This window comes from Anabrus simplex, chromosome 11 (assembly GCF_040414725.1).
Source record: "Anabrus simplex isolate iqAnaSimp1 chromosome 11, ASM4041472v1, whole genome shotgun sequence".
NCBI classification, from domain to species: Eukaryota; Metazoa; Arthropoda; class Insecta; order Orthoptera; family Tettigoniidae; genus Anabrus; species Anabrus simplex.
In genome coordinates, this window is record NC_090275.1 from 125,177,622 (window position 1) to 125,203,612 (window position 25,991).

Consider the following 25,991-nt stretch of genomic DNA (forward strand, 5'->3'; position numbering starts at 1 on the left):
TGGGGATGTTATCTATGGTCTGGTCCAATAGGTCCCAAAATTCTCCTGTTTCCTCCTGGTCTTTTGAGGAGTTGTTTTTATCATTAGTGGGAGCATGGGCATTTATTATAGTATAGATTTTATTAGATGCCTTTAAGGTGAGCGTTGAGAGTCGTGGAGACTGTGATCTGAATTCTTGAACTGAGTTTATTATTTTAAGGCTGACCAAAAATCCTGTTCCAAATTGTGGGACATTCTTCATCACTCTCTTCCCGGGTATACCTTTATAAAGTCTGTACCCTTGAGATTCCAAGGCATCCTGGTCAGTGTTTCTAATTTCCTGTAATCCCATGATAAGAATTTTGTGTTGGTCCATTATGTCGGTGATCACTTTTAGTTTACCGGTTTGCATGAGTGAGTTTATGTTGTGTGTAGAGAAGTATGTTATCTGCTTTGGTTTGATTCTTGATTTTGTCTCATTCGTGTATGTAGTACTGGGGTATTTCCGTGCCTCCGACTTCACGGTATCTTTCAGGTGGCAGCCCACCGTATCCGAATGCTGCCTTCTCTGAACTTTTGGTTCAGCCGGTGGAGTATTCCTTAAAAGACCTTCCATGGTTGACTGTCAAGGTGTCACCTGTGTGGGACTAGGTCCCGAATTACAACTCTGGATGTGATCCAGTGAGGTGATAATGAGGCCGCTCCTCTGGAGTACAGACGCCTTGTGCAGCCGCCCCTAACCTGGAGAACAGACTATGTAATACTTTTATAATCCAAGAAAAGAGAACTTATTTTATTATTTTAATAATGTATCATTTGTTTTAGATGGTCTGTTGAATTGGACAATTGTCACGACTGTACAATATTTCCCATTTTGATGCTGTTTTAAGAACTATATTTGTAATTGTCAGCTGAGGATGACCCTTGAAGGGTCGAAACCGGTACTGTGAATGATAGTATGTAAACAAATGTATTGATAAGGTGGAGGCTTTAGAATAAATATTATGTTGTTGTTACCGTACTACTCGCATATTAGACCCCTCCCTTTTTTTTTCACATTTACTGCCAAGAAGTAAGGGGGATCCAATATGCAATAATCTCAAATTTTTTCCAGTGAACACTACTTCTATTCTATAAAGAGCTATTAATTGTACATGTTAACGTTCAACACTATTCTTTAACAAAATTATGAATATATTCTGAATTTTACTGGCTACTTTTGTTGGAAGACACTATTTCTAAATTTAAAAAGAATAAATGATAAACACGTGACTTTTAGCCTACATATAAAGTAAACATAGTCAGTTTTAGTTACTCTTAAATCACGTCATTCGTTTCATGTCATTAACTCCTCTGATGAGGTGGATGTCAGGAAGGGCATGTGGTCATAAAAACTCGCTACGAAAATTCGTCTCACTTCATACTCGACCCCATAGAGAAAAGGGATAAGAGTACTGTATTATGCAATAGTAATACAAAAGAACATAATGGCAGTCATTTGTGTCTGTCACTTAAGGGCACCCGGAAGGGCCTATGTTTGCCATGTTAAAATGGGCGTTTTTAAGGAACATTTTCTCATAAAGTTATGAACCAAGGAAATTCATTTTTTTACACATATTTATTCGACCTTTGTATGTAGATAGACGACATCATTTTTTAATATCTTTTCTTTGTTTGGAAATATACATTTTTAAGTGAACATCAAAATTTTAGGTTTTAAAATGAGACATTTTGCTCCATAATTCAGAAATTGTACCTTTGAGTTTTAAAATCTTGTGTTAAAATGCGTAGAATGATTAGTTACATACTACCTACAAGTTTGGTTAATGTATGTTCAATGGTATCCGAATAAATGTTCCTTAGATTCACAAAAAACTACTTTTCAGGAAACGAGTTCCTTATGCATTCCACCTTCATACAGAGGATCATCTGGGTCCTCTTCCATCTCATCTTGTAATCTTCTATTTACACTTCTTTTCTTCTGTCTTCCAAGCTTCACCAGCTCCCTTTCTGCTGCATCTGCTTTTCTTTTTCTTTTCTTATCTATAATTGACATTTGCTTCAATGTTGTGACGTGAAGGTATACATAGTCTTTGTAGAACTTTGCTCTTCGAGATATTGTCTCCATTGTATGTTGCTACGGCATCATAAACACCAAAGTGGAGTGTTTTTATACTCACAAATACTCTCTTGGGTATCTGAGTCCAGATCAAATTATTTAAGCATTCGTTAGGGTTGTGGGTTTTACCGTGAAGGCATTTCCGGAGGAGTTTTTCATAGGATAAGTCTCTGAAGACTGGCCTTATGGATTCCACGACTGCATACGGGAGACTGTGCTTGTGGCCGTGGTCACAGTTTCCTTCATTTTTATGGTATCTACAAAACGTGTCCTCTCCTTTTGGACACAAACCGTGCTGTAGTTGTTCATTCTGTATCTTTTTTGTAGTCAGTTGGGGAACACACATTTGCACATCACTTGTAACGTTCGGAATAACACTAGTGATTTTCCTCTTTCCCACATTCTTCCGCACCTTGAAAATCCTTTTACTATGTCTACGCATCTTGTTCAATGGATAAAACCAAACGAAAAAAGAGCAGCTGAATAGTGTTGTAACAGAAGCCGCCAAAACAAACAATAACACACGTAGTTATGTCCTCAAACATTCTGCCGTCCAGGTTGGCCAACAATTGAAAGTTGTACTTTCCTGCAGCAGAGATATCCTCTCGCATAAAATGACCACGTTCTGAAACATGAACACCTTCAACAGAGTCTTTGTCACCGCTGACAAATGGAAAGTAACGTTATGTCACATCAGTTCGAGAACATGTCATGCCCGACATCTGCAGCACTCCAGATAATATAAAAATTAACACCCTTTCAAACGTCGCAGAAGCCTAAAACAAAAAGTATTCGAAAGAAGAAAGTCGCAGGTATATAAAACTGCAAAAAGCAAAAAATGACATTTTTTTCGATTTCACCCCTTCTGGGTGCCCTTAAGCAGTAGGCCTACCACACAGTAAACCTGATCACTGCCTTCATGACCGTTGTCTTGTGCCGCCAACTTCCCTTCTACTGGCGTGTCGTCATTCCAAATTACGTCATCTACACAGCAATCACAAATATTTGAGATCCCGTCTTTCTGCAACTTTAAAAAAAAAGTTTCGTTCCCGACTATAGAGTCCAGAGAGAATCTATTCCCAAATGGTTTCTGGAGATGGTCTCTATTATTCCCAGTTGGTGTATGTGTACCAGAAGCCACCCCTTCTGAAGAAAGCCATGCTGTAAAAAGCATGCCAACCCACCAGGTGATAAATAGTGTATGTCACAAGTTGTACTTCTGAATCTAATACATAGTGACTGGAAGTATTCTTTGGATAACTGCAGCTATTGACAGCCAGACCTTTATTTTTAAGTATATTCCATGCTTGTTCTCTACATTTATCACATCAGGATTTACCTAAACAGCTGTAATTGTGTCAAGAGAGACCGCATTGTTTAGGTTAGGTATGCAACTGAGTGCCCGTGTTGGAAGTTGCACGATGGAAAGAATAAAACTAAATTACAGGAAGGCTTGTTGCATTTATGGATATCTCCAGGTGTGGCGGCAATGCGTTTTACTATCATAATGTTTAATTTTGCACGTTCGTTGCCTCCATATTTATTTATTAACACATAGTATGTTCTGTTTGGTGTGTCCGAAAACCATGAAAGTAGTTAGTGGGGACATAAAATCAATACCATTATTATTATTATTATTATTATTATTATTATTATTATTATTATTTATGTACCTTGGCGAGTGAAACAAATCGTTACCAAGTTCGATAGCTGCAGTCGCTTAAGTGTGGCCAGTATCCAGTTATCAGGAGATAGTGGGTTTGACCCCACTGTCGGCAGCCCTGAAGATGGTTTTCCGTGGTTTCCCATTTTCACACCAGGCAAATGCCGGGGCTGTGACCTTAATTAAGGCCATGGCCGCTTCCTTCCAATTCCTAGGCCTTTCCTATCCCATCGTTGCCATAACATATATATCTGTTTAAAGATAAAAATTTCATTGTTCCGTATTGAAATTATTGATGTTAAAAATTAAATAACTGGAAAGGAGGTTCAACCTATTCAATACTCAAAAGAAAGAAACGTAGCAATCACATTTCTATTTAAATGGGACCGGTTTCGACCTTAGTCTAGGTCATCATCAGCCATAAAAAACATGTAAAATGTTTATGAATGTTGGAGGTCAGTTTCACACTCTGTTAGGCACAAAGACACGACACCACATTCTGTCCTGCACAAAGTCACAACACTACCAATCAACATGCGAAGATCAAAAAGGCTTGAATTCGCAGACGAACAGATCTGTAGTAGAAAGCCGCCAGCTCCCGGTGACCAGCGCGGCACACTCAAGGTCACGCGCTGCGGCCAAACACCAAAGTAGAGTGGAGAACGTTTCGAAGGTCCAGAACCTGTCACGGCTGCGGGAAGCCAAGTACGTATATAATCTAATTGGCGTCGTATATTTTTATATACGTACTTGGCTTCCCGCAGCCGTGACAGGTTCTGGACCTTCGAAACGTTCTCCACTCTACTTTGGTGTTTGGCCGCAGCGCGTGACCTTGAGTGTGCCGCGCTGGTCACCGGGAGCTGGCGGCTTTCTACTACAGATCTGTTTGTCTGCGAATTCAAGCCTTTTTGATCTTCGCATGTTGATTGGTAGTGTTGTGACTTTGTGCAGGACAGAATGTGGTGTCGTGTCTTTGTGCCTAACAGAGTGTGAAACTGACCTCCAACATTCATAAACATTTTACATGTTTTTTATGGCTGATGATGACCTAGACTAAGGTCGAAACCGGTCCCATTTAAATAGAAATGTGATTGCTACGTTTCTTTCTTTTGAGTATTGAATAGGTTGAACCTCCTTTCCAGTTATTTAATTTTTAACATATATATCTGTGTCGGTGCGACGTAAAGCAAAAAAAAAAAGTTATGTTTTTATCGCGGTTTAAACCTACTTCTCTCCAAAGATTACGTAGGCTATATTGGCCTGAGTTACGAGATATTAAACAGTCACTTTGTTAATGATCTTGCCTACTATATTAATAGCAACAACCATGAACATTTCTTAACTAAAGTAAACTCGTTTCCTCATCCCGAGGTGGTGAAGCCCCTAATGGAGGGGAGCTGCATGTACCGTTTTTACCGGATATCAAATTTCCTGTCATTCTTAAATCTCTGGCAATACGATACCGGGAATCAAACTCAGGCTCCTGAGAATGGCAGCCAACTGTTATAACCATTACGCTGGCAGACATTCTTAACTACAAAAAAGACACATAGCATGACTGATGCGTGCTTTAATTGCGTAGGTCGGGCACAAAACCATTCACCTATTTATATGGTACGACGTCATCAGAGCTGCAGTAGGCCTACGTTACGGAGGCGGACATTTCTTAACTACAAAGTACAGATGTAACGCATGACTCTGACGCGTGTATTCATTGCACGGGCCGTACAGACGAAACTATTCAGAAATTTGTGTTATGTCATCGGAGATGCAGTAAGGCTTGTACCCGCTTCGAAGCTGAATCGTTCTTCTCTGACGAATTACGTTGGGGGGGTCTTGTATGCGAGATCTATTTTTACATTTTCTTTGTCTTGTACGTGAGGGGGTCTAATATACGAGTAAATACGGTACTTGTGCCAGCCTCCACACTTTCATCTGTCCTGTCTGACCTCCCTTGGTCAACTCTTGTTCTTTTCCAACCCCAACAGTCTTAGCTGTCAAGTCCTAGGGAGTCTTTCATTTTCACGCCCTTCATGGCCCTTGTCTTTCTTTGGCTGATACCTTCATTTTTGAAGTGTCTGATCTCTTCCACTTCTTCCTTCTGATTAGTGTTAATAGAGGATGGTTGCCCAGTTGTACTTCCTCTTAAAACAGTAATCACACCACACTCTAACAAAGAAATTTCTTTGATTGGATCATTTTGGTTATTTCTGATGCATATTATCTTCTTTCTTGTCACTGTCAAATCCCCTCTTTATAACTCTTATTTTTCTCAAACTTTTAGTGTCACAATGACTGATATTTTTCTTTAAAAATGCTAAATTGGTAATTACAGTATCTGGGTTCTTGATATGAGGATCCTAGTGTATTTTAACCTAGATCTAGAATGCTGTGATGTTATGAGTTCCTTACCTTTATTACTGAGTGGAAAGATGGATTCTATTGAGTGGTCTGAATATCATCTATACACTCTACTGCAGATGAAATTTTATGAGAAAGGAAAGTAGATATAATGTGAAACAAGAACTAAAAGGTTTCCACCTATTCAATACTATTTACAGTCAAAACTAGTCAAGACGTCCCTCTTTAGCGCATTTCCCTGGTTATTTCGTCATTATGCTAAAGAAACCTGGATAGCACATTTACGTCACTCTTAACTCCCACCATAAGAAATTTAAATTAGCATTATGATAATTATTTGGGGATATTAGGTTGTGTAATATTAAATACCAGCTGACACGTTTCAATCCTGCGACCAGGATTGTCTTCAGAGCAACAACAAAGCAAAATGGCTACGGTCTCTCCATAGTAAACAGACTCAAGATAGAGAGAACCTGTTAGAAATATAGTTCATTCCAGGGCCTCCAGAGTCACGGAGAAAGATGTTGACAAGTTAACTATGGAGGGTAGCCATGATCTACTCAGTATATAGCCGTCACCTTTGTTGAAATTATTCGGGCGTTTAGCAATTTCTATCGCCTAACGAATGATTCTGGGAATAACATGTTTCTCTTTACAAGTGACAGAAGTTGCATAAAAAATTATTTGATGGTCATTATGTATGGTATGTTCCGCCACAGCAGACTTCTCTGGCTGGCAAAGACGTAAGTACCTGCGATGTTCTTTAACCCTTGTTGCTACTTTTCTACATGTTTGGCCAACATAAACTAATCCACCGGAGCAAGGAATCATATATATTCCAGCACAGTTTAAACCAATAGGATCTTTGACAGAACGCAAACAATTGCCTGTGAAGATATTAAGCTTAAAAATTGTCTTGATATTGTGCTTTCTGAGAATATTGCCGATCCTATCCGTGACAGATTGTACGTATGGCAAGAAGGCCAGACTCAAAGGATGAGAATCACATGACAATCTGTCTTTCGGCTTAGGATATAGCACTTCGTCAATCTGTTTCCTTGAATAGCCATTGCTCAGAAATGTTCCGGTTAGGAACTCAAGTTCACCATTTAATTTATCCTCCTCACAAACCTCTCTTGCTCGGCTGATAAGAGTATTAAGCATAGCACACTTTTGGCAAGGATGGTGAGGGTATCTATTAGTATGGGTCGGTTTATGGTGAACCAAATGACCTTAGAAACCAAAACATCCAACAACGGCAAACAACCTCGACGTTCAGTCTCCATGGTAAATTTAATGTTTGGATGTTCAAGTGATCCAAAAATATGGATAATTTGTGTTCACCATGGGGCCAGACAACAAATGTGTCATCAACACATCTCAACCAGATGGAAGGCTTGAGCATGCAAGATTGAAGACAACGCCCTTCAAAATCTTGCATATAGAAATTAGCGATGACAGGTGCCAATGGCGATCCCATGGCAACCTCATCCATTTGTTCGTATATTGTACCATGAAAACTGAAATATGTCGTGGTGAGGACAAGGTGAAACTCATTAACAATGTCACCAGGAAAGATTTTATCCAACAGAGACAAGGTGTCCATGATTGGAACCCTAGTGAACAGAGAGACAATATCAAAACTGGCTAGAATATCACCAGGAGAAACATGCAGATTGAATAAAATGCCAATAAACTGCGATGAATTCCTGATGGATGTCCCATTACCTATGTACGGCTTGAGAAGTTCTCCAAGGTATTTGGCCAGGTTGTATGTAGGGAACCTATACTTTTAACAATACGTCTAAGGGGAACCCCGTCTTTATGGAACTTAGGAAGGCCATAAAGTCGGGGAACTGTAGAAGCCTGCTGTCGCAAACCACGAGAAACATCATTCGGAATCAAGCTAGCTTTAAGAAGAGATGCTATTTTCCTATCAATAGCGTTGGTAGGATCATTTTTTAGCACCTTGTAGGTGGGATCACTGAGAAGTTCCTCAATCTTGTTATTGTAGTTGACAGTGTTCATAACCACAGTAGCATTGCCTTTATCAGCCTTCAACACCACCAAGTCCTTGTTCAATTTTAGTTGTTTAAGAGCATACCTCTCTTTGGAAGTAAGGTTAGGACGAGGGGGTTTGAAATGTCTGATAATGGTGGCGGTTTCAAGATGAATCTCCTCAGCAATATGATCCCGTAAGGGCTTCAGAGAAGTCTCAACACCACAGATGATCTCCTCCGTCGGAAGCTTAAGAGGTGAAATCACAAAATTTAATCCCTTCTCGAGCACAAGACATAGAAGGAGTATCCAAATTAGTGGTGGATAGATTAACCACTACTTTTGAAGAATTCAAGTGTGGGACAGAATTCTTCCTCTGACACATCGATAAACGGGAAAATTTGGATACATGTCTAGCCCTTGAAGAAGATGAAAGCGATAAGAAAGCCATGTGAGACACAAGGTCCAGATGATTGAAAATGTTCACCTCTAAAGTCCGACTTAAAGAAAGATGAAGCTTATAAAGCTCACCTGAAACAGAATCCAGTTCCCTTCTCAAAGCATGAATCTGCTCTTGAATGAGAGTGAAGCTCGCGCTACGTATAATTTTACGAGTATGTGGTGATTCAATCAGATGCTTCAACACCGCAAATTTAAGGACGATGTTATTATCCCGACATCTAACACAGAAAGTCAGAGATGACAATATACAAGCCTTTTTCAGCCTCAGACGTTAAAAGCGTTTCATGTCGTAATAAATACTCTCTAATACAATGATAAATTGGTGTAGGTAAAGGTTGCATACTCTGATTTTTTTATTTTTTATTGGGGACACCAACTCAATCATACACCAAATAACCAACACCTTAAAAAAACAAGAAACTAAAATAACTTTACATACATTCATACATACATACATTATCCTTATAGACTGTTATGCCTTTCAGCGTTCAGTCTGCAAGCCTCTGAGAATTTACTAAACGTCGCCACAATCCTCGATTTGCAACTAGTGTTGTGGCCTCATTTAGTTCTATACCTCTTATCTTTAAATCGTTAGAAACCGAGTCTAACACCATCGTCGTCTTGGTATCCCTCTACTTCTCTTACCCTCCATAGCAGAGTCCATTATTCTCCTAGGTAACCTATCCTCCTCCATTCGCCGGTTTGTATGTACAGCTTCATCCATCGAGTTCATTCCTAAATTAGCCTTTACCGGGCGAGTTGGCCGTGCGCGTAGAGGCGCGCGGCTGTGAGCTTGCATCCGGGAGATAGTAGGTTCGAATCCCACTATCGGCAGCCCTGAAGATGGTTTTCCGTGGTTTCCCATTTTCACACCAGGCAAATGCTGGGGCTGTACCTTAATTAAGGCCACGGCCGCTTCCTTCCTACTCCTAGGCCTTTCCTATCCCATCGTCGCCATAAGACCTATCTGTGTCGGTGCGACGTAAAGCCCCTAGCAAAAAAAAAAATTAGCCTTTATCTCCTCATTACGAGTACCCTCCTGCCATTGTTCCCACCTGTTCATACCAGCAATCATTCCTGCTACATTTATGTCTGTTACTTCTAACTTATGAATAAGATATCCTGAGTCCACCCAGCTTTTGCTCCTGTCAAGCAAAGTTGGTCTGAAAACAGACCGATGTAAAGATAGTTTCGTCTGGGAGCTGACTTCCTTCTTACGGAATACTGCTGATCGCAACTGCGAGCTCACTGCATTAGCTTTACTACACCTTGATTCAATCTCACTTACTATATTACCATCCTGGGAAAACACACAACCTAAATACTTGATATTATCGACCTGTTCTAGCTTTGTATCACCAATCTGACTTTCAATTCTGTTGAATTTCTTACCTACTGACATCAATTGAGTCTTCGAGAGGCTAATTTTCATACCATACTCATTGCACCTATTTTCAAGTTCCAAGATATTAGACTGCAGGCTTTCGGCACAGTCTGCCATTAAGACCAAGTCGTCAGCATAGGCCAAACTGCTTACTACATTTCCACCTAACTGAATCCCTCCCTGCCATTTTATACCTTTCAGCAGATGATCCATGTAAACTACGAACAGCAAAGGTGAAAGATTACAGCCTTGTCTAACTCCTATAAGTACCCTGAACCAAGAACTCATTCTACCATCAATTCTCACTGAAGCCCAATTGTCAACATAAATACCTTCGATTGATTTTAATAATCTACCTTTAATTCCTTAGTCCCCTAGTATAGTGAATGACTTTTCCCTCGATACCCTGTCATATGCTTTCTCTAGATCTACGAAACATAAACACAACTGCCTATTCCTCTCGTAGCATTTTTCAATTACCTGGCGCATACTGAAAATCTGATCCTGACAGCCTCTCTGTGGTCTGAAACCACACTGGTTTTTATCCAACTTCCTCTCAAGGACTGATCGCACCCTCCCTTCCAAGACGCCAGTGAATACTTTGCCTGGTATACTAATCAATGAGATACCTCGATAGTTGTTGCAATCCTTCCTGTTCCCTTGCTTATAGATAGGTGCAATTACTACTTTTGTCCAATCTGAAGGTACCTTACCAACACTCCACGCTAATTTGACTACTCTATGAAGCCATTTCATCCCTGCCTTCCCACTATAGTTCACCATTTTAGGTCTAATTTCATCTATTCCTGCTGCTTTATGACAATGGAGTTTATTTACCATCCTTTCCACTTCCTTAAGTGTAATTTCACCAACATCATTTTCCTCCTCCCCATGATTTTGGCTGTTTGCAACACCACCAGGATGATTTCCTTTTACACTGAGAAGATGTTCAAAATATACCCTCCACCTCCAGTGATTCCCTGGGATCTATTATGAGTTCACCTGGATTACTCAAAACACTGTTCATTTCCTTTTTCCCTCCCTTCCCAAGATTCTTTATTACTGTCCAGAAAGGTTTCCCTGCTGCTTGACCTAGCCTTTCCAGGTTATTACCAAAATCTTCCCATGACTTCTTTTTGGATTCAACAACTATTTGTTTCGCTCTGTTTCTTTCATCTACGTACAAATCCCTGTCTGTCTCGGCCCTTGTTTGGAACCATTTCTGATAAGCCTTCTTTTTACGTTTACAGGCTGCTCTCACTTCATCATTCCACCAAGATTTTCGCCTTTTCCCATCTTTACACACAGTTGTTCCTAGGCATTCCCTTGCTGTTTCTACTACAGCATCCCTATATGCCACCCGTTCACTTTCTATACCTATACTAATAATCTACCTTTAATTCCATAGTCCCCCAGTATAGTGAACGACTTTTCCCTCGATACCCTGTCATATGCTTTCTCTAGATCTACGAAACATAAACACAACTGCCTATTCCTCTCGTAGCATTTTTCAATTACCTGGCACATACTGAAAATCTGATCCTGATCTGGTCTGAAACCACACTGGTTTTCATCCTTGCTTAAAATGTTCTGAGCTCGGTAAATTCATGAAGCAGATTGCTACCCTACTTGCACATAGTCCAAATGAGGATCTCTGCTCTAACGGGTTATGGACCAGCGGTGAATTGTATAGTCCTTAACCTGCTTACTGTCTACTGTTCAAAACTTCTAACTAATCATATCCATGTACTTCTGTCTAATTTCCTCGTCCTGGAGATTTTCTACCCTTATTCGTTTGCAGACAGATTTCACTTTCTCTACCCTAGGCATAGAGATACTTAGTTCACTACAGATCAGATAGTGGTCTGTATCAAAAAAAAATCCGCAAAAAACTCGTACATTCCTAACAGATTTCCTGAATTAAAGTCGGTTAAGGTATAGTCTATTATGGATCTGGTGCCCCTAGCCTCCCATATGTAGCAGTGAATAGCCTTATGCTTGAAGAATGTATTTGTAACAGCTAAACCCATGCTAGCACAGAAGTCCAGCAAACGCTTCCCATTCCCATTAGCTTCCATATCTTCCCCACATTTACCAATCACCCTTTCGTATCCTTCAGTTCTATTCCCAACTCTGGCATTGAAATCACCTATTAGCAGTATTCTATCCTTGCTGTTGACCCTGACCATGATGTCACTCTATGCTTCATAAAACTTGTCAACTTCATCCTCATATGCACCATCATATGGTGAATACACGGACACAATTCTTGTCCTAATTCCTCCAACTGACAAATCTACCCACATCACTCGCTCATTTACATGCCTAACAGAAACTATGTTGCGTGCAATGGTATTCCTGATAAAGAGCCCTACCCCAGACTCTGCCCTTCCCTTTCTAACACCCGTCAAGTACACTTTATAATCTCCTATGTCTTCCTCATTATCTCCCCTTACCCGAATATCACTTACTCCTAGCACATCCAGATGCATCCTCTTTGCTGACTTAGCCAGTTCTACATTCTTTCTTCCATAAGCCCCATTAATATTGATAGCTCCCCATCGAATTCCATTTTGTTCGCCAAGTTGTTTCCAAGGAGTCCCTCGCCTGTCAAATGGGAGTGGGACTCCATTACTCCCATAGGTCCGAGGCTTGCTTAAAATGTTCTGAGCTCGATAAATTCATGAAGCAGATTGCTACCCTACTTGCACATAGTCCAAATGAGGATCTCTCCTCTAACGGGTTATGGAGCAGCGGTGAATTGTATTGTCCTAGCCGCCTGAGCACAAGGAGGACCATGACTCAGAATATGTCCGAGATGCCCACTCCCATGCCATAGCAACTGGTATCCCGACACTCGGGACTACTTACTAGGCCACTCACCCGTTGCCCATAGTTCACGAACTAGGACGTGACTATAGTAACCCACAAACACGAACCATGAAACATGAACCATGAACATGAACCCGATAACTTTTAAAACCCAAAATTCAAACCAGAAAATTTTTTGGTTTGAATTTTGGGTTTTAAAAGTTATTTTAGTTTCTTGTTTTTTAAGGTGTTGGTTATTTGGTGTATGACTGGGTTGGTGTCCAAAATAAAAAATAAAAGTATGCAACCTTTGCCTACACCAATTTATCACTGTATTAGAGTTTAGAAACCTTTCTATGATGAACTGTAAATTTTATCTTACACACATCATATTTTAGAATAATCTTTAACCAAGTACCTGGTAAAAAATAAGGTTTTGATATTGACTGAGGATACCTCATAAGAAGAGGCGATCCAGTATTCGGGAGATAGTAGGCTCGAACCCCACTGTTGGCAGCCCTGAAAATGGTTGTCCATGGTTTCCCATTTTCACACCTTAATTAAGGCCAGGGCCACTTCCTTCTCACTCCCAGCCCTTCCCTGTCCCATCGTCGCCATAAGACCTATCTGTGTCGGTGCGACGTAAAGCAACTAGCAAAAAAAGAAGAGGTGAAACATGTCTCATATTTTAACAAGGTTTTAACTCATATGTTTACATTTTGTATTGTATTGAATAGGTGGCAAAATAATAAATATTTTCTTGTATACTTTATAAAATACCAGTTGTCTCATTGTGTTTGGGAAAGTGTGGTATCGTTTAGGCCCGTTATTAGAGAGTATTCTCAAAATTGTACCCATCTTCTTCTTTAACGAAATGTAAAGACCCAGCGTGCTTGAACCATTTTTGTATCTTCTTAAGTGTAGAAGTTAAACGAAGACGCTGATAGTCCATATATTTTACCTACACTGAAAAGTGTGTTGAAAAGTATTTGCTGGAAATTGCAGGGAGTTTTGCACCACTCGTCCCACTGTGTATGTAAGAGTGAGCAGAAGGGGTGCACATAACAAGTAACAATGTACATAAATTAGGCCTACTCTACTTGTGTATTCATCTGACATGTTGCTTAATTTTACGTTCGTAAGTGAACAAGTACATAAATTAGGCCTACTGTACTTACTCATAATGGTTTGCTGGACATTCAGTAATGGAGAAGAAAGCTAGGCAGTTTATAGATGATGATAAATTAATAAAGTTTATTGACAAAGTGCATGCTAATCCACACATGAAACATGTGCAAATCACCCAGATGTTAGACTTTTCTATGACAATTAACACGTTCGCGGCCGCTCGGATATCGGCAACCATTACCGTGGTACCGTGTTTAAAGGAGTTCATTTCTGTGTCCTTATGCATTGTAATTATTTCAATATTATTTATGTGCATACGAGCCACGATGCGTCAGAGGCACTACCGATGAGCTTTTCGCCTTCGGTGCCATTATGTTTTGCTCAATTGTAGAACTTTTTTACAACAGAAAAATAGGTTTTTGAACATTTCACACAAAAATACCTATGCAGTAGAATCTTATCATTGGTATGTGAACAATGTATACTTACATTACTCTATAAGCTGTACAATGTAACTAGTCAATACAGAGTGCTACAACAAACACAGGGAGACATGCCATTGTTTGTGGTCAATTATTTCTGCCTCTTGTGGAATTCCAGAAAACATTTCTTAAGGCACCAGTCTGGCTGTCCTGGACACTCGCTGCAGTAGAACATGCTGACCCTGCGCCACCCCTCTTCGTAACACTGTTTGCACCGTTCCTCAGTCTACGTCCATTCTCCTTAGCTGCACATTTACTGGCAAAATGAGTCCCTATAGGCGGTGTGAGAGATTTTGGGAGCCTACGAAACAATGGCCTGTAGTCAGCTGGTAATAACTCCTCAATTATTGGCAGTCGAAAGTCGTAGGTTGATACCTTCTTTGCAGATAACTTATCATAGGTTATACAGCGTGTAGGAATTGAATATCATCATTTCAACCATATGAATTCCTAGTTTTCGATACCACTTTGTTGTTTTTCTTGCGAAAGGATAGTAGGAAATCATTTGGTCATGGTGATCTGTGCCTGACATGTCTATTATACTCCACTATTGCCTTAGGCTTCAGTTTTTTGGCCCCTCTCTTGTTATTGACCTCCACCATGTCAATCTCATATTCTGTGGAAATGAATCGTACCTCGCGCTTATCCCGCCACTTTCCCACGGCTTTGCCATTAGCATAAGAGCAGACAACTTTACCAACTTTTAGTTTGTTCCTAACTACGCTGGCTGGTGTTCCCTTCCTGCCAACTCTGAGCGTACCAATAGAATGTGTCCCATTACTGAGAAGAGTAGCGGACAAAGAATAGCTATTATAGAAATTGTCCATATAGAGTGCATGTCCTAAATTTAGCAGGTCTTGCACAAAATGGAGCACTACATTTGCAGCATGGCCTTTCCCATCTAAGCCGTCTGTTATCCCGGTGTGGACAGTAAAATTTATAACCGTTCCATCTAGCTCCGTGAGCATATAGAGGTTGATGCCGTATTTATGTCTTATTTTTTATGTATTGACGAAACATCAGCCTACCATGCCACAACTTCATGGATTCGTCAATACATAGCTCCCTACCAGGTTCATAAACCTCTTTCATTTTATCATTGAAGTACTCGATCATTGGTCATATTTTATACAAACAATCTGTTGATTTTGGATCTCCCTCAGCTGGGTTTCTTGCAAAACGGAGGCACTTCAATAGAAGTAGAAATATATTTCTATTCATGTAGTTCCTAAAACATGGAATGTTGAATAACCTGTGCGTTTGCCAGTAATCCCTAATATGAGGCACTTGCACAACACCCATGTGAAAAATACACAGAACTCATCCACGGTGACATCGTACCAGACCGTAATCCTTGACTTTTCGGTGACATTTCCTTGCAAAAATAACTCTTCTGCAGATGCGTTACATTCAGTGACAATGTTATTCAGCAAGTTGTCATCTGCAAGCAAGCAAAAATAATAGGTTTCGCATTACTTGGCAGTGGAGCCTTCATTCCCGGCTGACCAACAAAGTTTGCTTGTTTCATTGAGGACGAATCTGAACTCCAAGAAATGACCCCTGAAATATTGCCCATGTTATTTGGCGGGAGATTTGGAGATGAGATATTACTTACGTTTTCCTCATCTTCTGTAATGTAAGAATTGGGAGTAGACATTCAACACACACATCCGTGATTAAAATTGTCACTCAGATGGCTACAGTTACTGTCATCACTGTCGTCACTATCAATGCTGTCACTGTCACTAGCGTTCAGGAGAGCTTCCAGACTATCATCATTAATTGAAAATCGCCTCTTTATTCCGCTAAGGAAGGGTTTCTTCCAGTGAGAAGGTTCTCAAACTTCACTGTTCTCTCTTGACATTGCAGAAATGTATGGCGACTTGCAATGGCTATAGCTATAGAGATAATAATAATAATAGTAATAATAATAATAATAATAATCGTATGGCCTCAGCTACCGTGTGCAGACATTTCAATTTGATGCCATCTGGCTCTCTGCTCGTCAATTTCGACGTTCCGTTTCACTCTAGGCCCCCACTAGATGGCAGACCGAGTAGACCGAAACTCTCTTGGGCGTCTATGGCTGAGATTTAATGAATTTTGTCGGGTAAACACCAAATGTGTCACCAGAGATCTTTTACATGCCGACATCGTACGACATGGAGTGTCGAATGGACTTTTTTCCGCCCTTCAAAAATCCGACTACCTCTGCCGGGTTTGAACCCTCTATCTTGGGATCCGGAGGCCGACACTGTACCGCTGATCCACAGAGGCAGCTTAGCTATAGAGATTGTAACTAACAATTGATCTGATGCCTGGATGGCGCATATGTTTAATAAAGCCTTAACAATGCACAGATAAGAGGTCTGTTTGTTTACATACATATTGGCGGAAATACAAGCTTTAATATTTGGTGCGGAGTGTGACGCACGTGTCGTCATTGGCACTGAGTAAAAGTGGAGTCATGACGCATATGTGTCCTCATCGGCCGCGAACATATTAAGGAACGTGTATGGTTCGCATTTCTAAGAACATTTTTCCTTGATGTTTTACTGTGTTGGTGTTCTTAAAATGTATTATTTACTTATTTATTTCATTAATTATAATTGTAAACACTTATTTCTGTGTTTTCATCGTAATTATTTTTGCGTTCATACATAACCTTAAATTTAACAGCGAAATTGCTTTTCATTTTTTAGCACGTTCCCTCTTTATGATGTTTTTTTTTCGGTCCCCATAAAAATGTCCTAACGAGTTTTGACTCTGTTGTAACATAAAAATTTCTTTTTAAAAGTTACATATATTTGATACTAGTTTCGATCTTGCTAGAGACCATGATCGGTTAAAATCATTAAAGTTAAAGCAAGACATGAATTATAATGGATAGAATTTCAAATTTATGAAATAAGCATGTGTTGTTGATATTTGGTGCAAGACAAATTAAAAAGTTCAATGATAAATACTCATAACGATCACACATCTTGTGTAAGTTCTCAAAGTTTTCTTCCAATTTGAAGAATGCACTTCACAAAAGACCAGGTGAAACAGTTAAAATACTAGCACTTGAAGAATCTTCTTGAACTCAGTTCAGCTGAAACAAGCATGAACAGATGAGGAATGTGGAATGGTGGGTGATTGCTGGACGGAGAACTGCTCTTCAATATAGAATAACATGTAATTTATTACCTATGAAAGGAAAGCAGACCACTGAAATATTAAAGTAAAGTAAAATGAGGTAATTTGGCCACATAAACCAAATTCTTCAACTTCAGATTCAAGAAAACCTGGAAGAAGACCCACTTCATGACTGTAGAATTATTGTTGTCTTAATATATAATGAAATTCCCTCTACCGATGAACATGTTGAATAACGCAGTGAAGTTCTTGGAAGGGACAGGTTATCTGTCTCCCTCCTCCTCCTTGTGCTGCTGCAGTCATCTCTGGCTTCATGTTCTAATTTAACAGGTTTCTTCCCACATCCTGAACCTTTTCTACATCCCACTGCCATTCTCATTTTAATTGCTACTGTTTCCCGGTTGATGTCAAAATCAATTTTGTGAATGCAACTTCCGCAGGACTGCTTTGATTTTGTGCAAATCTCGTTCATACATTCTGTCAAGGTAAGATAACTGTATGCCTTTCCTGGCGAGATGTAGTGTTTACAGTGCACTATGTCTTCTGGTATGGGCTATATCAAATTTGTTACTTTCATTGACTGTCTCAGTCTCATCCTTGGCTTTGACAATATGAAAGTGACTGAGGTATGAGTGATGCTATACTGAGAGTCAACTCAAGACCTTAGCGGTCCCTTTGATGTTAGCCAGACTTCTGGTCGGTGAAAAGGCTTCCGCAGTGCCAAATAGTTCCCTAGGTTTGTTACTTGTTCCTGAAGTCAGGAGCTTCCTTCAGTTTGGTTAGATATTCTGGTGAACTGACTTCACGAATTAAAAATTTTTGCCCTGTATAAATATGGAAAATATATCGCAGGTTGTATGTTATTCGGGTTCGTTACCAACTCTTATATTTCATACGTAGATGGCTATGAATAGTTGTTGTTCTCAGTGGTGTATGTAGCAAAATAATAATAATTTAATATGATATTGATATCTTATTGCTCTATGTAAGCTTTGTTCGAGTTTATTCCATTGCTGATAAGTTCGCATAATATGTGCGACGTTGAAGATGGATCCAAGAAAACTGTTGGCAATACTGGCTACAATAGCATCTTCAGTTTCATAATGGCTGCCAGCTGTGAGCAAGGCGTGTGTGATGCTGTGACGCTTGAGTCCCCTGTGAAATACTTTAAAGCTAACAAAAGTGGAGAAAAAATAAGTAGGAAATCTAAACCAAATTGTTTTAAACGTTTACAGTAGCCTACGAGATGAGAATCTGCTGTGGGCTGTGGAAGACGTGGTGAAAAACACCGCGCAGCTGACCGGCGTTTCTGTGTACAGTGTTTACGCTGCTCGCGTGGAATTTAAACTCCACGAAAAACCCAAGTCTCCAGCGAAAGGTCGGTGTCAGCTCAGCATTCGCCGTAAATAAAACAGGAAGGGCCTTACCACGGTATGGGAATAGGATCCTTGGCATATTCGATAATAATAATAATTTGTACTTTGCTTTATATTCGTAACCGCCCTCTACCTGCAGAAATGTTGTCATGAGGGGATCATGAGTTCCTTTTTACCTTCCGAACGACGAGACTACAATATTTACAACATTCCTGGAAGCATTGTATTTTGCAATCCCACTCACAGGTTTTTTTCAGCTTTTTGAAATGTGAGAAACTGCCACTGACAGTTGTTGTACGAGAGCGGAATCGTATTAAGTCCCCATGTGCCTCACAATTGCATTATGAAATAAAAATAAACCCTGCTTCTCTTGTCTCGGTATTCGTCAGTAATCTGTAGGTTTTACATGGTCAGTAAAGGAATAAATAGGTATGGTACATAATCACAGTAGAGCTATGTGAAATGATGTGATTTCGTTTGATGCTTCACTATTTCAGAATGAAGTACTTGTCAGATAGACGCACGGCGTTAATAATAAGCTGGTTGTGGCGGAGATGTTGAACGGAGACGGGAAGGGGGAACAGGGGACGTGCTCACCTGCGGAAGGATACTTTTCCTAAGCTCTTGAGTTGAATTTCAGTATAGTAATACCATTCCTTATGCAGCCAGTCCCTGTTATGAATGGTGTGAAAATATCGCTCATAGGGTCTGTTGGTGCATGCATTTCAGTGGGCTTGGCAGACGGATATGTATTAGCAACGGCTGGCTCGGTGCAGAAAGCAACGGGAAACTATCTCACTCCTCATTTCCCTAGTACGTCTCTTCAGTAACGCCTAGGCTATTTATGACAGCTGTAGGCGGAGCTGCAGAGGATCAAACCAGCCTTCGGACTGAATACCTACATACATACAAGATAACTGTATGTTTGTTTGTAATGTTCTCCAGCCCCACACGAAGTGTTACGAGGAGGAGATATTTGGTCCCGTTCTCATTACGCTGAACGTGGACACCCTTGACGACGCTGTCAACCTCATTAACAACAATCCCTATGGTAATGGTACTGGAACATTAACTGTATGTTTGTTTGTAATGTTTTCCAGCCCCACATGAAGTGTTACAAGGAGGAGATTTTTGGTCCCGTTCTCATTACGCTCAACGTGGACACCCTTGACGACGCTGTCAACCTCATTAACAACAATCCCTATGGTAATGGTACTGCCATATTCACCACCAATGGTGCCACCGCGCACAAGTTCACCACTGACATCGATGTTGGACAGGTAAGCCTTCGGCAGAGAGGTGGGTAGTTTGCCTGAATTGAAGCCACTAGAATAGCAGAGGCGTGTGCACCAACAGCACATTGTACACGGTTCACAGCATTTTTAGTTTTTGATCTTCACCTGTATTACTCTTTTTCTTGGCCATGTTTATTTTCCATCTGTTTTCCTATACACAACAGGATGACTTATGTGGTGGCACTGTCAGTATCACTCATTGTTTGTGCTTTAAATAATAACGAAAAGTCTACACCACAAGTTTCATTACTTGAATAAATAAATGAATGAATTCCTTGGTTAAAAGCACAAATTTAAATACACCAAATAAACATTACTGGAAGAACTGCATGATACTGAGAATGAGTGTTATAACTAGCTTTCGAAGCAAAAGACTGAACTTAACAGAAACCACCATAGTAAAACAGCAAATATACATTAAAATGCTTAAGGGATGAAACCCTATGCTGTTAAATACAAAGTAGCTGTACCAGGACAGCGACCGGCCTGCAGGTTGGCTCATGTTTGTCCAACCCTTGTCCCGTTTCCCTACGGGGTTGGGTATGAGGTGAGATGAATCTGTCATGGCAGGTTTTTATGACCGGATGCCCTTCCTGACGTCAACCTCATCAGAGGAGTTAATGTGATGAAATGAATGACGTGATATATGATAGTAGGGAGAGGGTGAAACTCTGTGCCTGCACATAGCCAACTCCTGTCAAATAGCACCAAGGGGTCTGCTCAAGGCTTTAACGTCCCCATCCGACGGACGAATCACCATCAACAGCGTCATATGCCCTCACTCAATATGAGCACTATGGAGAGGTTTGGAATTTAAACCAGGCTTTTGGTACACAATCTAGTAATTAGAAATTGTATACCACCACCTCCCCTGCCCTGCCAGCCAACATTCTGATGGTGAAAATTTTTTCGACCAACGGGACTCGAACCGGCTAACCTCGGTGTCAGACCGTTTAAACTTCAGCGCCTAAACGATCATGGCCACCAGTTGGGCAGCAGGTTGGCTCATATGCTTGTGTTATTCTCGAGATTGAGCTGCAGTGCGTACGGTCGAACGGCATGCTAGAACCACACTTAACCATGAAAGAGTACACTTCATACTATATGTTGCAAGAAAAAACTAAAATAGCATACTTTGGCACCATACGCCTCTGATATTCTAAGCATAAAGATACCTAATTACCAAAGCCATAATGAAAAAGGTACTAGAAGAAATTTAAAATAGGTTAGAGTTTATTGCTTGCACCATCAAGTACATTAGGTATTGTCAGTATTAATAAAAATAATCTATTGACAATATCTCAGCAATAATGACTGAGTCATTAGAAAAATTATTTTAGCTATCTAAATCAGGTCAGTTTTTGAAATACCACATTCTAGATACTCTTATACATTATAAAATGCCTTTTTCCTTAAAAATAGTGACTTTAGCCTGTTAAATGCACTATTGTCTAATGTTCAAATTGGTAGTGGAAGTTTATTGTACATCTTAAGCTGTTGATAACAGTCTCTGTTTGTGCTTTTACTAATCCTGGAGTGAGGAGTATCCAGATCATTCTTGTATCTTGTGTCGTGCATGTGAACTGTAGATCTTTCTTTAAATTCGGAAAGATTCTCTTTCACATGCATAATATTTGTAAGAATATATAAACAGGGAACTGTCATCATTTGATGTAGGACAATTGCCCCATAACCTGATCCCATACAGTATATGAGGGTGAAAGGAAGCATGATAGGATGCAAGTAGCATATCCCGACCGATGCAGGTTTTCAGTTTCCGCAACAGATACCACACCCTGGCTATCTTACAGAGTTCTGATGTATGTGTTTCCCAGGTAAGTCTTGTATCTACATGTAGGCCTAATAATTTAACAGAATTTTGGCAGCCATTGTTTACAGTGTGATTCAAGGTAAATAGGATATTTTCTGTTTTAGTGACATTAATAGTTAATTTATTGTGATGAAATCAGTTTTCAGCAATTTAAACAGATGTGTTGCCTTCATTTTGTAGTGTTGTCATATCAATATTACTATGTTGTAAAGTTGTATCATCAGCATATAGAACTGGTGTGCAGGGAACATTACATGTTAGGTCGTTGATATAAACCAAAATCAGGAAAGGTCCCAAAACAGACCCTTGTGGGACACCTGCTTTAACCGTTTCCATACCAGATTTTTATTACTTATTAACACCATCTGTTTCCTTTGATGAAGATAGGATGCCATTAATTTAAGTTTATGACCCCTTACTCCATAATAACTGAGCTTATGAATTAAGATTTCATGCGAGACACAATCAAAAGCTTTTGTCAGGTCAATTAATGTAGCACCTGTGACTGTGTTTTATTCTCAAAATTATTCAATATGTCTTTGATGACACATTCAACTGCTTTTATCGTTGAATGATCCTTTCTAAATCCAAACTGTTTGTTGTACAGCAAATTATTTTTGAAAAAGTACTTGAGTTGTGTAAATATACAGGATTCAATAATTTTGCTCAGAATGGGTACTATTGTTATAGGGCAGTAATTTGATGGGCACATTCTATCCCCCTTTTTAATGATAGGTATCACTTTAGACATCTTTAATGGTTTTCCGTGGTTTCCCATTTTCACACCAGGCAAATGCTGGGGCTGTACCTTAATTAAGGCCACGGCCGCTTCCTTCCAACTCCTAGGCCTTTCCTATCCCATCGTCGCCATAAGACCTATCTGTGTCGGTGCGACGTAAAGCCCCTAGCAAAAAAAAAAAAGACATCTTTAAACACTCAGGAAAATCACCTTGTCTAAGCATTAAATTTATTAAAAATGTCAATAACTGCTTTGATTGTATTGTTGGAGTGACCATAAATGTCTTGAATACTAGACGAATTCAAATTTGTGACAATACTGTACTTCTGACTGTTTGCAGATTTACTTCCACCCACCTAAAATCATTATTCAATACATTTGAGGGAAGATCAAAGTTGTGCAACCAGTCTAAATTATGTTTACTTGCATCGCCATCTGATGAAATGCTATTATCCTGATCATATGTGCTTTCTTGTGTATTGATAAAATACCTATTAACTGATCAGGTTCTAGAGGAATCACACTTTTGTTATTTTAAGTTTGACTAGCACTTCTTTTGACAGACCATGCAGCTTTGCATTTATTGTTCGCACTTTGGATATACGTGTCATTTGCAGCAATTTTAGCCTCATGCATATGTTTTTTATATCATTTCCTGTAGTTTTTTTAATATTTCATTATCTCCTAAATTATTATTTAGTTTATAATAAACTAGCACAATGCTACTCATTTTACCCACATACAGTGCGACAGTTGCTTATAATTCTTGCTTTCATGTAATTGTAGGCAGAGTACCCACAGATAGAATTGTGAAAATAGTTTTTGCTCCTATTGTAGCATTGACGTCATTTTTTCCAGCAGTTGTAGGAGCCTTAGATAAGAATATATTGAATGCTGTGATACGTTCCTTTATTTTTGAAGCACACTCGCATATTTTGAAATGAAATCTATAACGCTCTACTGCACATGTTTACGTCCACTAACCATACTTGTCAACAATGTGTGACAAAATACAATTCCAGTATACCGCTCCGAGCGCTGCCAGATGGCCAAAGGTGTTCAGAATTCATGTGTTTGTGAAACAGGGGACTTTTAATTGAAATGTTAAATTAACAATAATTGTTAGTAGTTAACATTTGCTGAGCAAAATTTAACACTTAGTTGAAGAAACCTGGCACAAATATTATAATTTCTGACTGTAACAAAAGTTGTGAAGTGGCAATCTTGTAGGTTTTCCGTTGACACTGGCACTGACACTTAATTGGTAATGAACAGTGTTGGGACTTGATCCTGCAGCCCTCAGCATAAAAGACTCCTCGTCATCTAGCCTCTGGAAAAGTCCTCTCCAGCATTAAGACTTTCATCTTGTAGCAAATCTCTTACTTTGAAAATGTTTGTCATAAAGTTTTAGTTACAGTATTGACTTTTTTCTACTTTTAACCTTTTTCGAGTCCAATTATATTTCCACTTGTATCATCTGCACGTCCAATGGTGCAACAGCCCCAAGGGGCCTTGGCCTACCAAGCAACCGCTGCTCTGCTCGAGATGTCGTACGGTCAGCGTTACGTATCCTCTCGGCTCTTACTCTTGGCTTTCTTGACCGAGGCCACTACGTCACAGTCAGATAGCTCCTCAGTTGTAATCACTTAGTCTGAGTCAATCTTGAATGAGCCCTGAGATCCAGGGGAAAATTCCTGGAGTGGCTACGAGTTGAACCTGGGGCTTCCCCCAAACCATCTTGCGAGGTAACACTTATAAAACAAAAGAGATGAATTCACGCTGTACTGAGGAATACACCATTTTCTCAGAAATTTATGAGAAATCTAACCTTCAAGCTAGGTGGGAGAGCTGCGCAACAGGGAACCTCAAGGGTTAAGGCGCGTCCACACCAAGATATTTTCATTAACTTTGTTAAAAACACTGTTAACCAACAATGTTTTTGAACTTTTTTATTGTTAATAAATAAAATAGCATGTTTGTTAACTTTTCAAGCATGTTGATAAATAAAATATCTTTATCTTTTGTGAATGAAACTTTTCATTAACTTTTCGTGTCTTCATTAACATTTCAGTTTGCACGTGCACAAGGAAGCAGTTAGAACACAGAAATTTGTAGTGCAGAATACGATGCTTTCTTATTTCTTCTAAATTGACCATCAAATCGCAAGCAAAAGTTCAAATATACATATGATATTTTCTTAGCTGTGTTCTAATGTAGTTTCATTTCCAGCTTCACTGCTCACTGAATGTATTTACTGTGGTATCCTAACTAGGTTTACCAGTTCCTTGAGATTGGTGTATAAACTAACTGATACTGCTGGTTTTGTTACTCTAGAAAGTGAAATGTCCAAGTTGCCTGTCATTAGTGGAGCCAGCTTTCCGATAACCTTTATAATTTCTTGCAATTTCAGGCCCCTATTACTGTCAACAAGAACTGAAGTTCATGTGGGGGCATTCTTGAGAAAATTTTGAAAGCCTGCTGCATCATGAATTGAAAGTTCTGACATAAGTGTCCTCTCGAAACTTAATTCCAAACACCTTACCAATATTCTTCTCTGCCACATGTTGGATCTATTTTCCCTCTGTGGGTGAGGGTGTTAGAATAACACCCATGGTATCCCCTTCCCGTCGTAAGAGGCGACTTAAAGGGGCTCTCAACTTGGTTCCATGGGTTGGCGACCACAGGGCCCATAGCCGAGTCCCGGCATTGCTTCCACTTATTTGTATCAGGCTCCTCACTTTCATCTATTCTATCCGACCTTCCTTAGTCAATTCTCGTTCTTTTCTGCCGTGACGGTATTAGAGCATTGGAGGCCTACGGAGTCTCTCATTTGCATGCCCTTTGTGGCACTTGTCTTTCTTAGGCCGATACCTTCATTTTTTGAAGTCTCTGATCCCTTCCATATTTTCAATCTGATTAGAATGATATATAGCATGGTTGCCTAGTTGTACTTATTACCACATTATTAACTATGTTTAGAAATGTTTTCATTAACACTGTTTTACTTCCAAGGGAACTCGGAAAACACACAAACAATAAACACAAGGGGAAGAGAGACTCAAAAGAATGAAAACGGTAAGAGACGAGAAGAAACTCTGTATTGTCATATGTACTTGTTCTAAGCCCCACCAAGCTTGTTGTGCCAGACTCCTCACTATCTGACCTTTTGTCTCTTAGTCAGAGTGCACCACTCTCACAGGCATCTTCAGGAAATACTTCAAATGT

General features: G+C 39.7%; 1 protein-coding gene across 1 annotated transcript in view; it reads left to right on the forward strand.

Moving 5' to 3' along the window:
- The window catches only part of LOC136883505 (probable methylmalonate-semialdehyde/malonate-semialdehyde dehydrogenase [acylating], mitochondrial), a 459,660-nt gene that overhangs the window by 295,211 nt on the left and 138,458 nt on the right, over positions 1-25,991 (forward strand). Inside the window, exon 8 of the mRNA XM_067155852.2 lies at positions 20,002-20,181. Coding sequence (XP_067011953.2) covers positions 20,002-20,181 — 180 coding nt within the window. The remainder of the gene's footprint in view (positions 1-20,001; positions 20,182-25,991) is intronic.